The sequence below is a fragment of the Podarcis melisellensis genome (genome assembly GCF_964234715.1).
Source record: "Podarcis melisellensis genome assembly, chromosome: 3".
NCBI classification, from domain to species: domain Eukaryota; kingdom Metazoa; phylum Chordata; class Lepidosauria; order Squamata; family Lacertidae; genus Podarcis; species Podarcis melisellensis.
In genome coordinates, this window is record NC_138530.1 from 24,271,828 (window position 1) to 24,285,278 (window position 13,451).

General features: G+C 40.2%; 1 protein-coding gene across 3 annotated transcripts in view; it reads right to left on the reverse strand.

Moving 5' to 3' along the window:
• Positions 1-12,118, reverse strand: part of UBR2 (ubiquitin protein ligase E3 component n-recognin 2) — a 60,809-nt gene extending 48,691 nt beyond the window's left edge. For 2 of the 3 annotated variants that reach the window (XM_081903647.1, XM_081903648.1), the window contains exons 1-6: positions 11,825-12,111; positions 6,518-6,777; positions 5,043-5,121; positions 2,466-2,579; positions 1,779-1,909; positions 750-888 (exon numbers count right to left, since the gene is read on the reverse strand). In XM_081903647.1, the coding sequence (XP_081759773.1) occupies positions 750-888; positions 1,779-1,909; positions 2,466-2,579; positions 5,043-5,121; positions 6,518-6,777; positions 11,825-11,962 (861 nt within the window). In that variant the 5' untranslated portion in view covers positions 11,963-12,111. Of the gene's footprint in view, positions 1-749; positions 889-1,778; positions 1,910-2,465; positions 2,580-5,042; positions 5,122-6,517; positions 6,778-11,824 lie in introns of all 3 variants that reach the window. The other variant, XM_081903649.1, reaches the window with a different exon arrangement.
• Positions 12,119-13,451: the final 1,333 nt, after the last annotated feature.

Below are 13,451 nucleotides of genomic sequence, written 5' to 3' on the forward strand. Positions count from 1 at the left end.
AATGACCCTTAAGAAAGAGTTTATTGATCCAAAACACACTGGTGAGCAATAAACTCACTGATTTTTGTGCATAATTTTGAGATTTGCTCTTTTTTGTGTCTTGTGCTAGTGCTTTCCCTCTGGCCGGTCTTTTTTATTTTTATTTTTTTCAGATTTCAGCAGCAGCCGCACACCCTCCATAATCAATTTTCAGCCTCAGAGTGAGAATGTTGCTTGTAAAATATTCAGTGCTACAAAGATTGGGGAGAGCCTCACTTTGTTTTTACAGGTTTTGCCTCTATGTTACATTAGAAAAGAATGGCTAAAATATATTTTCTTGGTGGATGGTGTAAGAAGAGAGGAGGTTTTCTCAAATTTTAAAAAGTGCTTTCCCAGAGACTCACTGTGAAGTTAACTTGCTAAAGCATTGCCAAAGAATCTCAGGCTGGGAAGGCATCCAGGAAGGAAGTGTCCCAACTTTCACAGCATGATTTGCAAAATGGAGGTGGGGGAGCAAAACTGTATGTTATCAAGTATGCAGCTGCCAAGAGGGCCAATTGCAGCAAGTATAATCAAGGAATGAACTAATGAACTATGCTCCAGTGTTGCTTTGGAAATTGCCTAGCTCCTATTTCTCCAAATAAGGTAAACGGTTGATCAGCTAGCAGGAAGGAAATATGGAAGGAACTACAGGACTAAATCCTCTTAAACTGACCAAGCTTAATCATTTTTATCCAATATTTCAATGGAAGTCTAAAGAGCTTACTTACATCTCTGTCTACAGTTGTTGCGAAACCAATGGCTTCCTTTTGTGTGCAATTGACAGCTTTTTGAAGAGTGTAAATAACCTGTTCGTATGTGTGGACTTCATCATTAAAAAGCATGCAGAAGTAAGTATCCGTCTTCTCACTGTAAAGACAGTATTACGAATAAGGAATATAATTAATTTAAATCAATCAAGGTCTTTTCTCTGGCATTTCAATACTTCTATTTACTGGAATCTCTATTAAGGAAAGATACTGAATCAGCAATAGGAAGACGGAGGGCTCTTGTGATTAATTTTACTACTGTGCCTTGCGTGAGTGGAAAACTACTTCTGCCTGTACATGACAGCCTTGCCAAATTCCTCTAATTTCCCAATCCAACTGACCCTCTGTGGACCATCCCGCAGGGACTACCAAGCTTCAGGAGCAACTTGGGGAGGGGCAGAGGGAGTTGTAGTGAGGAACAGGGGGAGTTCTGTTTTATGTTCTCTGGATCCAAGTTATTATATTATCCTGCGGGATATGCTGGATCCTATCACTTATTTTCAATGACATTAGCTTACTATAGCAGTGCCAAATTGCATTAGATATTATTGGCAAGAAGCATTATTCTACAAAAAAAACCCAACCACTAATTTCTTTGGTAAATAAAGGAGGAGAGGGAGAGAGAACAGACTTTTCAATAAGAAAAAAATCAATATAATTCTTTAGAGAAGTGTATTAAAACATTTCCCTTTTAGCCTCAAGGAACAGCTATTTTAAGCATGTTTAGTTAAAGCTATGTCCCACTGAGCGAAATAGCATTACCTCTCAAGTAAGATATATCCACTGAGTGCAATCCATAGAAAATGATCACACTGACGACCTGCTGAAACTGATGTGATGTAAATGTGTGTCACACTTATTTCAACAGGACTAAACCATTGGCAACTCTTTTTAGGCGGCACACAATGTCATTTATGAATTAAGATGCAGCTAACATTTTTCCATTAAGAACTATGCCAGTCTTGGAAGTTCAACAGCAATTTTACTTACACTGTCTCTAAACCAGGTGGTAAATCGTTTTCTTTTTCCCATGTTAAAATATCTACAGCATACTGAAACATGATAGCAAAAATATTGTAAACTTTTGCTATCATATCTTCTGTCAAATGCACAAGAGGATCCTAAAATGAAAAAAGGAGGAAAGTGTTAACATCGAGGTAATAATTTCTAAAGTTTCCCCTACAGCTAAAAGAAGCTTAACACATCCAAGTTAATTATTTGAAAATTCTTATACCCTAGTCCAGGCATAGGCAAACTTGGTCCTCAGGTGTTTTGGGACTACAACTCCCGCCATTCTTAGCTAACAGGACCAGTGGTCAGGGATGGTGGGAATTTAATCTCACAACATCTGGAGGGCCGAGTTTGCCTATGCCTGCCCTAGTCTATATGAGATCTGGCTGCTAGAAAGACTAGAAAAATCATTTTAGTGTTAAAAGCTCCTGAAGTGAAGAACAAGATACTTAAATACAGAAAACATAATAAAGCACACCTGACTGAAATAACAATCTTGATGCATTCCCTCCTGCTTTGTACAGGAGGAAGCAAAGATGTCATGTGGGTGGCGTTGCTGGGCCTAGAGTTAGGCCAGAGAGTGGGCTCTCAAATTTTGCTCTCTGTCCAAACCGGAGTTACCTGAGCAACAGCACAAAATAATTTTCAAAACCTGTGTATCCTTACCTCCTCTTCTTCTGTTTCTGAAGTGTTATGTTCATGCTTCTGGCAGTATGGACCTTCTTTCCAAGCTTCGGTATCGCCACAGTCACAGAAACCTCCTCCACCAGATGTTGTCATCTACAGCATTATTTTAAAATAAATATGAACAAGAAAGTATGCTTCATAAATGAAAACCAGGCTGGTAAACTTTCTATTCAAAACTGATTGGCAATCTGGGACACAGTGAAAAAGACCTGAGAGACTATGATTCATGGTGGTTTTTCAATCCTTGTGATGTTAAGTTAAATGGCTGCTTTAAATTTTGTATAACAAATCCTATACTCAATGGAGCAGAGACTACAGGAATGTCCTTTGGGCTCACCACCAGAATAAGGCTCCATCTTCCAGTAATAGCCCTGACAGCTGGCTGCTCCCAGTGCCAAAGGATCAGCAAGTCTTATGAAAGGGCAGAGGGGAAGGAAAGTCATTATTACCTTTCAAACTAAGGGCAAATCAATGATATGAGCTATAGCAAGCAGAATTCTCCTTGCTTTTAGAGCTAAGCAGGGCGTATTCTCCAGGTCTGTCCTGCGTGCTTTTTTATGAACAAGGATTCAATAGATTCGGTTCCAGCTCAAGCCTCTACTCGTGATAAAATGCCTACAGGAGAAGATCCTACTATTGTACTAAAATATGAGGTCATACAGACAAATCAGCAGACATGATCTTAGAATCATACATTATAGGAATTATTGTATAGAATGAAAGAACAAGAGTCACTTGAGTCTATTGCATGACTCACTTAAACCAGTTCCAATTTTAGGTTAGATTATGGAAAATACTGACTGGTTGGCCTTATGATTATTAGTTCTGCTAACTTACATACTTCAAGAAATGCACTTCCCAAATAAATTACAGAAAGTTTCCCCCTGCTCCAGCAAGTGAATTAGGCGATAACAAGATAAGGACTATCTTATCCTATTCTTCTTCAGTTAGCAGCTATTCTAATGAGACAGTGCATCTGGCTGTTAACCAGAAGGTTGGTAGTTCAAGCCCACCCAGGGTCGGCTGTGGGCGGGATTCCTGCATTGCAGCAGGTTGGACTAGATGACCCTTGGGATCCCTTCCAACGCCGATTTTATGAGTCTATAATCTATGTTAAGCAATCAGAGCAAAACCAGGTCCAACTTAAAGATAAGGCCAGGGGAATGGAGAGTGAAGCCTTTCCCTTACTTTAAGTGTGCAATTTATTATGTTTAACATGTGAACTTGTATGAAGCATATTATGGGGTGGCAGTGTAGAGAAACAAAATCTGAAAGGGGTAAAATGCCTGACGAAAGCTATGGGATTAATTTCAGGTTCAAAGTAAATAAAAATAATTCAACCTATAGTATACAAAGACTGAGCTACATAACTTCAGACTATCAGTGGTGTGGTATTTTAATGACTTGTTTGGTTTCATATATAAACCATCCTTAGAAAAACAAACATGATAACATAAATAACGTATCTGCATTGTTGTGCCATCAAAACTGGATTATCAAAGCTGATTAGTAGGAATTAACATTTGCAGACCCCTGATAATTTCTGTAAAGGGGAAAGAAATCCAAAAGTTGGGCCAGGGGGGGACTGAAGATCAACAAACCACCAAATCCAGAGCCCTACTGGGCACATGGCCTCAGGCTGAGAGAGAGAGAAGCACCATATTACCTGTCCCATTTCTGTTTTTTCAAAAATGATTTATCTCCTATTGTTTCCAATAGGAAGGAACATGAGCCGGCTCCTGGGTTGAGGTATTAATTCCCTCTGCTTTTGGTGTGTGTGTGTGTGTGTGTGTGTGTGTGTGTGTGTGGAAGGGGTGTCAAGGGAGTGGGAACACTGACCCATCTCTGTAGCATCTACTGGTTTCAGAGCTCAATGTTGGTAAGATAGGGCTGTAGAGGTTCCTGTGACAGCTTGGAGGGGGGCAAACTAGGTCAGATCTCCCATGAGTTTGGACCACTGCCTCCACCCTCACAGGGGGAACGGAAACATCCTATGGTCCCTAGGATGCCCTGTCTGGGACCATAGGATTGCAGCCAAAATACCTATTTTTTTGTTAATTTCAGCCTTTAGTGCATCATATGTTCAGTGATAAAGGGATATACTCAAGATGCTGTTTTCTTCTTTTAAATAACAGTGCTGAGTTATTTGTGAGCAATAAGGCTGCTGCTGTGTCATAACTGGTTGACGCATTCATTTATCGCCTGTGATTACTCTCATTAAGCCTTTCTACCTACACTTACACCTATAATCTAAGGATATGAACTTCAAAGTCAAACTTTTAGTTTCTGAAAGCCGCAACATTTAATGTTACTCAAAGTACTGATCTGTTTGAAAACATCAGGGCTGCCTAGGCAAGTGGGAGTACTTCCTACATACTGAATTTCATAGCTTTTGTAATGCTACTTTTGCATTGGGGAGCGGGGGAAGAGAGAGGGAGGAGAGGAAAAGGCAACAGGGGGGGAAAGTGTGATAAAATATACACTCATTTGATTTGACCAAGTCACAAATTTGATTCTGAATGAGACATCTCTAAAATCACATATAGGCTTACTAACCCTGTATCGATGCTCTCTGTGAACACTTCCCAGGAAACATTCCATGCAAAGCACGCAAGTTGGATCAACTGCACAATCTCTGACAAAAAAAGAGAGTAGAAAAACATGTTAATAAAAGGGCCAACTACACAATGTTTAGGATGAACTTCTATACATATTTAACTAAAAACAAGCTCCACTGAATTCAATAGGACACTTCTGAGAAGATCTGTATAGGATTGAACTGTCAACTGCTTGAGAAAAAGCCTGTAATGTATATTGGACACAACCTAGGACCTTCTATGCAGATGGAAATATTATATTATGTTGTTGTTGTCGTTATTTATTGAAATCATATATCGCCCTATACCTGTGGTGAAAAGTCATGTTTTTTTGCATGTGAGTGTGTCTTTCTGATTGCTTTTTTAAAACTACAGAAATTAGGATTAAATTTTATAATGGTGCTCATTATGGGTGGCTTAGAGGAGAACTGCTATAACAGTGGGTGATTGGGAGGAGAGGGGAGATTGTTCCTTCTGACAGGCTGAAATGTTTGCACTGATGGAACAACTCCCATAGTGCTATGTTGAAGTCCCCCCACAGTAGACCCATTCAAATTAATGGCCCCAACTTAGTTGTGTTCATTAATTTATATGAATCTACTCTTCAGTAAAAATTAGTTGAACACAACCCTATATTTCTCTGGGGAGGCTGACAAGTTGCTAAATCTGGAAGTTCTGTATGTATTTTGGGACCCAAGCCTATGCATTTATATGAGAGGGAGAGAGGGAAAATAGTGTTCAAGTATGGACAACCCACCACAACTCCTGCAATCCTGACACCCAATTTTCAGAAAGAGCTGCTGAAATTCCAAAGATTCATGACACTTGAAACTATGAGGACTAAAGCTATGGAGAAACAAAAACTGCAGTTCAAAACCACTACCTGCCCAGAAAGCAAAGAATTAAAAAGTACTAAATGGCAGCCACAAATAACCCAAACAGGTTGGGTTTTTGCTGTTCTTTGGAACCAGAGATCAGATATAACAAGGGTATCAAATTGTGCCCTCGTGAGTATGTAGCCTGATCTAGTTGGGACCTAACGGAAAAAGGGGAGGAGGCGTTTTTTGCCAAAATCCTACATCCAGTTACAACCTCCCACACCACCTTCCACGCAGCTACAACCGTCTGCAGCATGTAGCTGCCTTTCTTCAACTTTATTTTTATTTTTTTTTATTAAATGTTTATTAGCATTTTCAATAATAAAACAAAAACAAAAATATCCTTTCTTCAACTTTAACTGGTATGCCAGCTACAACAGCTCCTGGGCAGGGAACCTGCTTTCACTGGATTTACTGGATTGCTTTTATTGTAAACTGCCCTCAATTTTTAAATGAGTGGTGGTATTAAAAATGTTTTAAATAAATAAATAAAGCTCAAATCATTCAACTGTTAAGGGGCTTGACAGTTTAAAAGAAGTGACTAGTGACTAGTTACCTGCAAGAGTATGTAGGCTCGCCAACTTTAAACACCCGGCCACAAAGATGCGAAGGTTTGTTGGATTGCTCAAGTTTCTGAAAGCCAAATGCAGGGTCTTCACCGCATAGGTACCATTCCATTGGTCCCAGCAAAACCTGTTGCGCAAGCAAATCTTCGCTTTGTGGGGCTGGATTAGGACCCCTACAGTAAATTTTGGGTACATAGTAGGCAAGGTGCTTGTATATTTCTTTTGGAAGATCAGGTGTTTGCAGCCATTTCTATAAGGGGGGGAAAGTTAATACACATTAGCACTGCCTCCCAAAGTTCTTTGCTCTCCTGCTTCTGTCACATGATAAGAGACAATACCCAACCCATTCAGGTCATCAGCAAACATCTCAAACTAAAAAATATTTCATAGCTTTCCAGCATATTTCTTTATGAAAATACTACAGTGGTAGTAGAACTTTCCTATGTAGTATAACATCTCTACAACTATCAATATAAAATTCAGTCAATTTTAACGTCTACAGTCCAGAGAGATGCTTTAAGCATATCCAAGAGCATATCCATGACCAATCAGTTGTCAACTTTTTTCCTTTTAAAAGCTGCAAGTTTCAAAGTAGTTTACCATGTGGCAATGCGTACACAGAGATGTACAATAAATACAAGTCTAAAGTCAAACTGCACATCTAGCTGGAGGACCCTTTGAAAAGTGGCTGTTGCCTCAAAATTGGTAGTTTCAAAAACCTTTCAAAGAAAGGTGCAACTACATACAAATAAACCCATAAACCTTTGTAAACAACCTCATTTTGGATAAGAGCGCTGCCCAGGAAAAAAAACTGCATTTGGCAACAGCCACGAGAAGTCAATGAAGTTCTTCTTGCCACAGTTTCATAATCTGTAGTATTAATCCTGTTTACTCTAAAAGTTTTACTGCTTTTAAAGTTTTCCTCAATGGAATTCTGCTGATGGTGTTACATTTAGTATGGGGTGGAGTGGAAAAGAGCCAAGGTGAAGGAATGGAAGCCTTTGAAAGATTTTTTTTTTAAAGTGTTAATCAGAAGACATGGCTTCAAAGCCCATTTGCTTTTCTTTTAAAACTACACTCATTAAAAAACAAAGAATAAGCAAGTGGGTTTTCAAGGCATGCCAGGAACACAAAGTGATTCAACTTCAGTATGCCTGGCCTGAAGTAACCTCACTTGCCAGGCTTGACATTTATGCTGTGCCTGCATGAGAAAAAAAAATGTTAAGTGGCACCGCACAACTGTGCTCAACCTGAAATAGGGGAGGAGGTTCAAGGGACTATTCCCCAACAAGCAACCATACCAATGCAGGAAGGATCCAGCTGTCTTCTGACAGAAATGTATGAAAGTTATTCTGAAAGCTCTTCCCGATTAGCGCAGGTATTTTTCAGCGGTAAAGGAATGAAATAATTTGGTACACCCACCATTAACAAAGAGAGCGTAAGAATTGTTTTGCTGGATCAAGACAAGATCCAGCTAGTCTAGCATCTCTTTCTTAACAGAAACCATCCAAATTCTTCTCAAACTTCACAAGCCCAGGGCACAAAGGTGATGGGCAATTCCTATTACTTTCATCCTGGAATTGCCAAACATTATACAGAGTGAACCTTGCCATTTCCAAAATTTAACCTAATATTTAGACATGCTGGTTGCAAAACTAGCTTCTTCTTTGGGGCTCATTTTTGGCAATGGAAGGGGGTAGGACTCATCCTTTTTATTGTAATGCTGGATGAGCATTTCAGGAATTTTATACTGTATGTCATTTTAAACATTCTGGTTTCTATTTGATTTTATCTATTTGTATTTTATCTAGCTTTGAGACTTTTTTTGCATAAAGCGGCTAACAAATATAATAATAAAGAACATGGGTTTTCACAGCTCCATCCAATACTTCACTTATTTTCTGGAAATATTTTGACTTGATAACCTATTCAGAATGCAGAATCCAGTTTTGGCCAGGGAGGGCAAGGTATAAATAATTTTATTTTATTTTTATTATTATTATTATGCATAAAGTACACAAATTAATTATAAGGGGAAAAGCTCTAGCTTGGAAAGCTTGATACGTCAATCAGATCATCTGATGTATTTACTGATGAAGTTGTATAGCACTTTTAAGTAAACTCAAAGCAGAAGCCAAGGAATTGCCATATAATTTGTATAAATGTGTTTGTGGATAGGTCAGGCTGGAATAATACAAAATTATCAACTTCTGCATGTAAATTATTTTAGCCAGAATTAAAGAGTCTGAATTAAACAATTTGAATCATGGCTTTCATCTAATATAGTGCCAAGTAACAGCGCAAGTTAATCTTGGTTACTTAGTGCTAAACTGAATCCAAGCCAATGTCTTCTTGGTAGAACCTTGTCCACTTTCTAATTTCTCTTAGTGGAAAAACTAACATAAAAGTACAACTAAAAATGCAACAGTGCAATTATTGTTAACCTCGATACCCAACAGTGTTAATCACCTTCAAGAACTTCAACTTCCATTGATTTTAGATTTTTTAAAAACAATCACTTTGATTAAGAAACAACCTTAAATGAAGTAGATTTAAAGTATCGTTTACAGTAAATACACAGAATATGTAAATGAGGTTGTCAATGTCATTAATGGTTAAAAGTACTATTTTTGTCATCACTAATCAGTGGGCTGAAAACATGTGAACCACATATTGCTTTTACAACAGCAGCAAATTATCTATAAACAAATGTACCAATTAGTTGTTACTATTTATTTCAAAAGGATTACTGCCATAATAATGTTTATCTATGATATTTAAACATACGGTACCTGCAAAAATCCTATAACCATGCTTACAGATTCAAATATGATACTTTTTACACAGATAAAATACTTGTATTTTTAAGTGCAAATAATTTATAATTTCAAATAAAAATTAAAGCCACATTGTAATTATATTCTTTCTAGGTTTTAATTCTATGTACAGTATACTCAGAGAACATTTAATCATAATAAACTAGTCACATAAAATATATATTTTTAAAAGATATAAAGCATTTAATTTTAACAATTCCATAAGCATAGTTTGTGATAACATTAGAAAAGTTAAACACAACTTAATATTAGACGTCTTTGGTGACTACACAGGAGTGTCTCGGCTACAAGTTTGCCTTCTACAGTACAAGATATACTTTCCTTTGTTTTAAAAACAGGGTGCAAGATGCAAAAGATAAGAACATTGTTTGTTCACAGAAAAAGAAAAGGCAACTGTAAGTTACCACAAGTTCCCTACAAAAATTCAAATCTCCACAGGAGAAAAAAAGAGCTTCACATACAAACAAGATTCAATTTTCTATACCAATCTATTAAATAATTAAAAACTTTTATTTAACATGTTACTGATAGCTACCATGAGGACTATAAAAGACTCCATATTTCTAAAAGCCCCACAATGGGCAACAGATTCCAATTACTGTACACAATTCTATGTGTCAATCCTGCAAACGGTTGTGGGTATGGGAAGAACCAAATCTGCAAGCACTAGATTCAAAATGTCTAAATATAAAGATTATCAATTACACAGGATACTCCTGAGCTCAATTGTGAATTTATTGAGCTTAACAAGAGAGTACTATGAGAAGGTATTAAGACGTCAACAAAAAACGCTAAAATTCAGTCCTGGGAGGAAAGTTTTTTACTTGGTAACAGAAGTCAGGAGCTCAGTTATAAAATTATAAGTATTAACATGTTATAAGAGAATTCTGGTCATATGAGGTGCTAAAATGAACAGGCTGTTAGAACATTTTTTACTTGTGACATCTAATTCATCTTATATTTTACGAAGCACACAAAAGGAACACAATGATGTCAAAACTTAACTCCATATCCATCTATAGAAAGTTACACCATGACACTCCATCAAACTATACATTCTCCAACCTTTCAGGGAACTGCAAATTTTCACTAGGCTGCTCATGTATTACTGGAGTGTTAAAAGTTTTAAAGTCTGGCAACTTATTTGACTGGAAGGAATTGTTCTCTGCTTCCCAGAGCTGCTCATATGAACTAAAAGATGGATCAGATGAACAATTTCAGAGCTATTTTTTTTAAAAAAACATGAGTTCTGTTTAAGGGGCAACTAGAAGGAATATTCCCCAAAGAGATAGAAGTGACCTGCCCTTAAGACTCTTCAATTATACCCTCAGCAACGCTACAGACACAGAGGCTTGTGACGAAGTGGTTTAGATGGGAGAACACCTGCCATTTCCCATGACTTTAAACTTAGAGATGAGGAGGGAAAGTGCGAAGCCACAGAATATTCCGAATATTTTAATGTCAACCACCATAGCCTATTTATGACTGGTACCAGAAGCTCTGTTTACAAATTAAATACAAGTCGAAGAGATCAATCCCAAAATTTATTGCAGGAAGGAATCCATTCCCAATAGCCTTGGAGAAGAAAAAGCAGCCCCAAAAAATAAAAATAAAAAAGGAGCGCACTTCAGATCGCAGTTTGGTTTAACCCCGCTGACTTGTGCTCCCTCGAATCAAGTCCGTAACTTACCACGGACTCGTTTCTCTGTTAAGTCGGGGACAGCATGCAACCGATCCTGCTTACAGAGGGGTCACCGCTCTTGCCCCCTTTCGCCGCGACAACCTGGCAGGGTCTTTCACACGACCCTTTCCCCCTGACCCAGAAGACCCGCCGCTTTGCTCTTTGGAGCAGCACAGAGGCATCAAGGGGGGAAAAAATCAACCCCAGGGCTCTCTCGATCCATACTCGGTAGTAGCACTGCGGCACAACTCCTTGCCTAACTTCGCAGACCATTTTTATTGGTTTGGGAAACTTGCTTTTCCCTTCCCTCCCCCCTCGCCGTTTCTCCGACGCCAAGCAGCGAAGACCCTCCCGCTTTCCCCGATAGGCAATAAAACCTTTTGTCACGCGCAACACCCCCTTTCTTTTTTTGCTCGCCGAGCTTTTGTCTTCTCAACTCCCTTCTTCTTTTGCGTGTCAACATGCGTGTCCGCTTCACTGGACGTGGCTCCCCACCCCCTATCACTGGGGAGCGAGTGTTTGCCCACCCCCCCAAACTCTAACCTCCCCCTCAAAAAAAACACACCCCACCCCACCCTCTCCGGCCCCTCGCCTCTTTCTCCGCCCGCAGCCCCGAGCATCCCCTCACAGCCTCCCTCCTCCTATCCTCGTCCCAACCCACACACCTGTCAGCCTTGCCGGGCCTCATAATGCCCGGGTCGGACGCCCACCCCCGGGCCGGCCGGCCAAGCGCCTCGGTCTCCCCTCCCTCGGCGTCCCTTCCCCGCGAGGCCTCTCACCAGGGCAGTCTCCTCAGCGGAGCACTCCAGCAAGCTCCTGTCAATAGCCGGGACCTCCGTCTCCCGGTCCGCCGCCATCTTCTCTCCTCCCGCGCTGCTGCTACTGCTGCTGCTCCTCCTCCTCCTCCTCCTCCTCATCCGCCTCCTCAGTCGCCAAGTCAGTGGCACCCGGAACCGGGCCCGGCCGGCCGGCCTGACCTGTAGTACCTGCCTGCCAGCCTGCCTGCCAGAGGAACCCGCTTCCGTTCCGAGGCCAACCCCGCCTCTCCCCAGGCGGCCCGGGCCCTGCTCTGCCTTCCCTTCCCGGGCGGAAGGGACGCCATTTCAGGGTCCCGCGAGGCATCCTGGGAGTTGTAGTTCTGAAGCAGAGGGGCGGTGGGGGGAGTCCTTCCGAGGGGCGAAGCCTCCCCACCTGCTGTGATCCGCCGAGCCTGTTTGTTGTGGGCGCAGCTGCCCAGCTTGCTATTGGCTAGTAAACAAGGAAGGCGGCTTAATTTGGCTTAATTTGTGCAAAGCTTACGCTTCCCAAGGGCTTTGTTGTCTCAGCCCGAGCGTGACTAGTAGTAAATATTTGAGCATGCCATTGAGCATGTACAGAGTGGGTTTGAGCGCTCTTTAGCGTGCACATCGCTGGGATTTCAGCGCGGTGCATGGAAGGTAACGCAGCGGAATTTGCTCGTCTAGATAAAAATAGGATTATTAAAACTATCCATTCATCCAGCGTTAGTACTGTACTTCTTTTTGTTTCCAATATTTATCTGCTAGCTTGAACACAGACAACTATAAATGAAGCTCCAGTCATTTTGCAAGACTTAGCTTGTATCACACCCTTAAGCTTACCCAGTTTGGTATTTCTAGTAATTATAAAATAAAATAAAAATATTTAAAACGTAATGGATGAGAACGGGAGAGGCTTGTTTAACACTTTGTCCTGTAGGGAGCAGCAGTGTACCAATATGTATGTTTTTTATGTGTGCGTGCATTACATATACACAGCACACTGAAAGTTTTAGTCTCTGAAACCGTGTGCATATGCATGCACAATATATTAATACCGGAGGCAATTTAAACTTGCAATGGCTGATAGAAATATCTGCCTTTTGTAAAGAAAGAAAAGACAAATGTCTCGGACAGTCTGATACATTTTTTATTTCTGTCAGAAAAGTCTAAAGGTCTGTTTCTAAGCACAACGTTGGAACAACCCCACCGGAATCAATGGGGCGTCTATTGATTGATTTACTAAAACATTTCTATCCTGCCTTTCTGTTGAATGGCCTCAAGTTGGCTAACAATACTGTATACCTTAAGGAAAAATCAATAAACAATAAAGGAACACACACACAGCTATCAGAATAACAAATGGAGACAGCCAAACAAATCAGTAAGAACAACACATTCCTTTCTGTACCCCAGGCCAGCTCTACCATTAGGCAGAGTGAGAAAGCCAGCTCAGATAGCTGATTTTGTGTGCCACAAAAGGGCAGTAAATTGCTGCGATTTACCTTCCTCTTATGGCACTCAAAATCAACTGAGTTGCATTATTGTTTTATTTTAACTGACGGGGCAGAGGTGCTTGTGGGATTTCAAATATCTATATGGTATGGAAGTATGTATACTACAGAAGCTA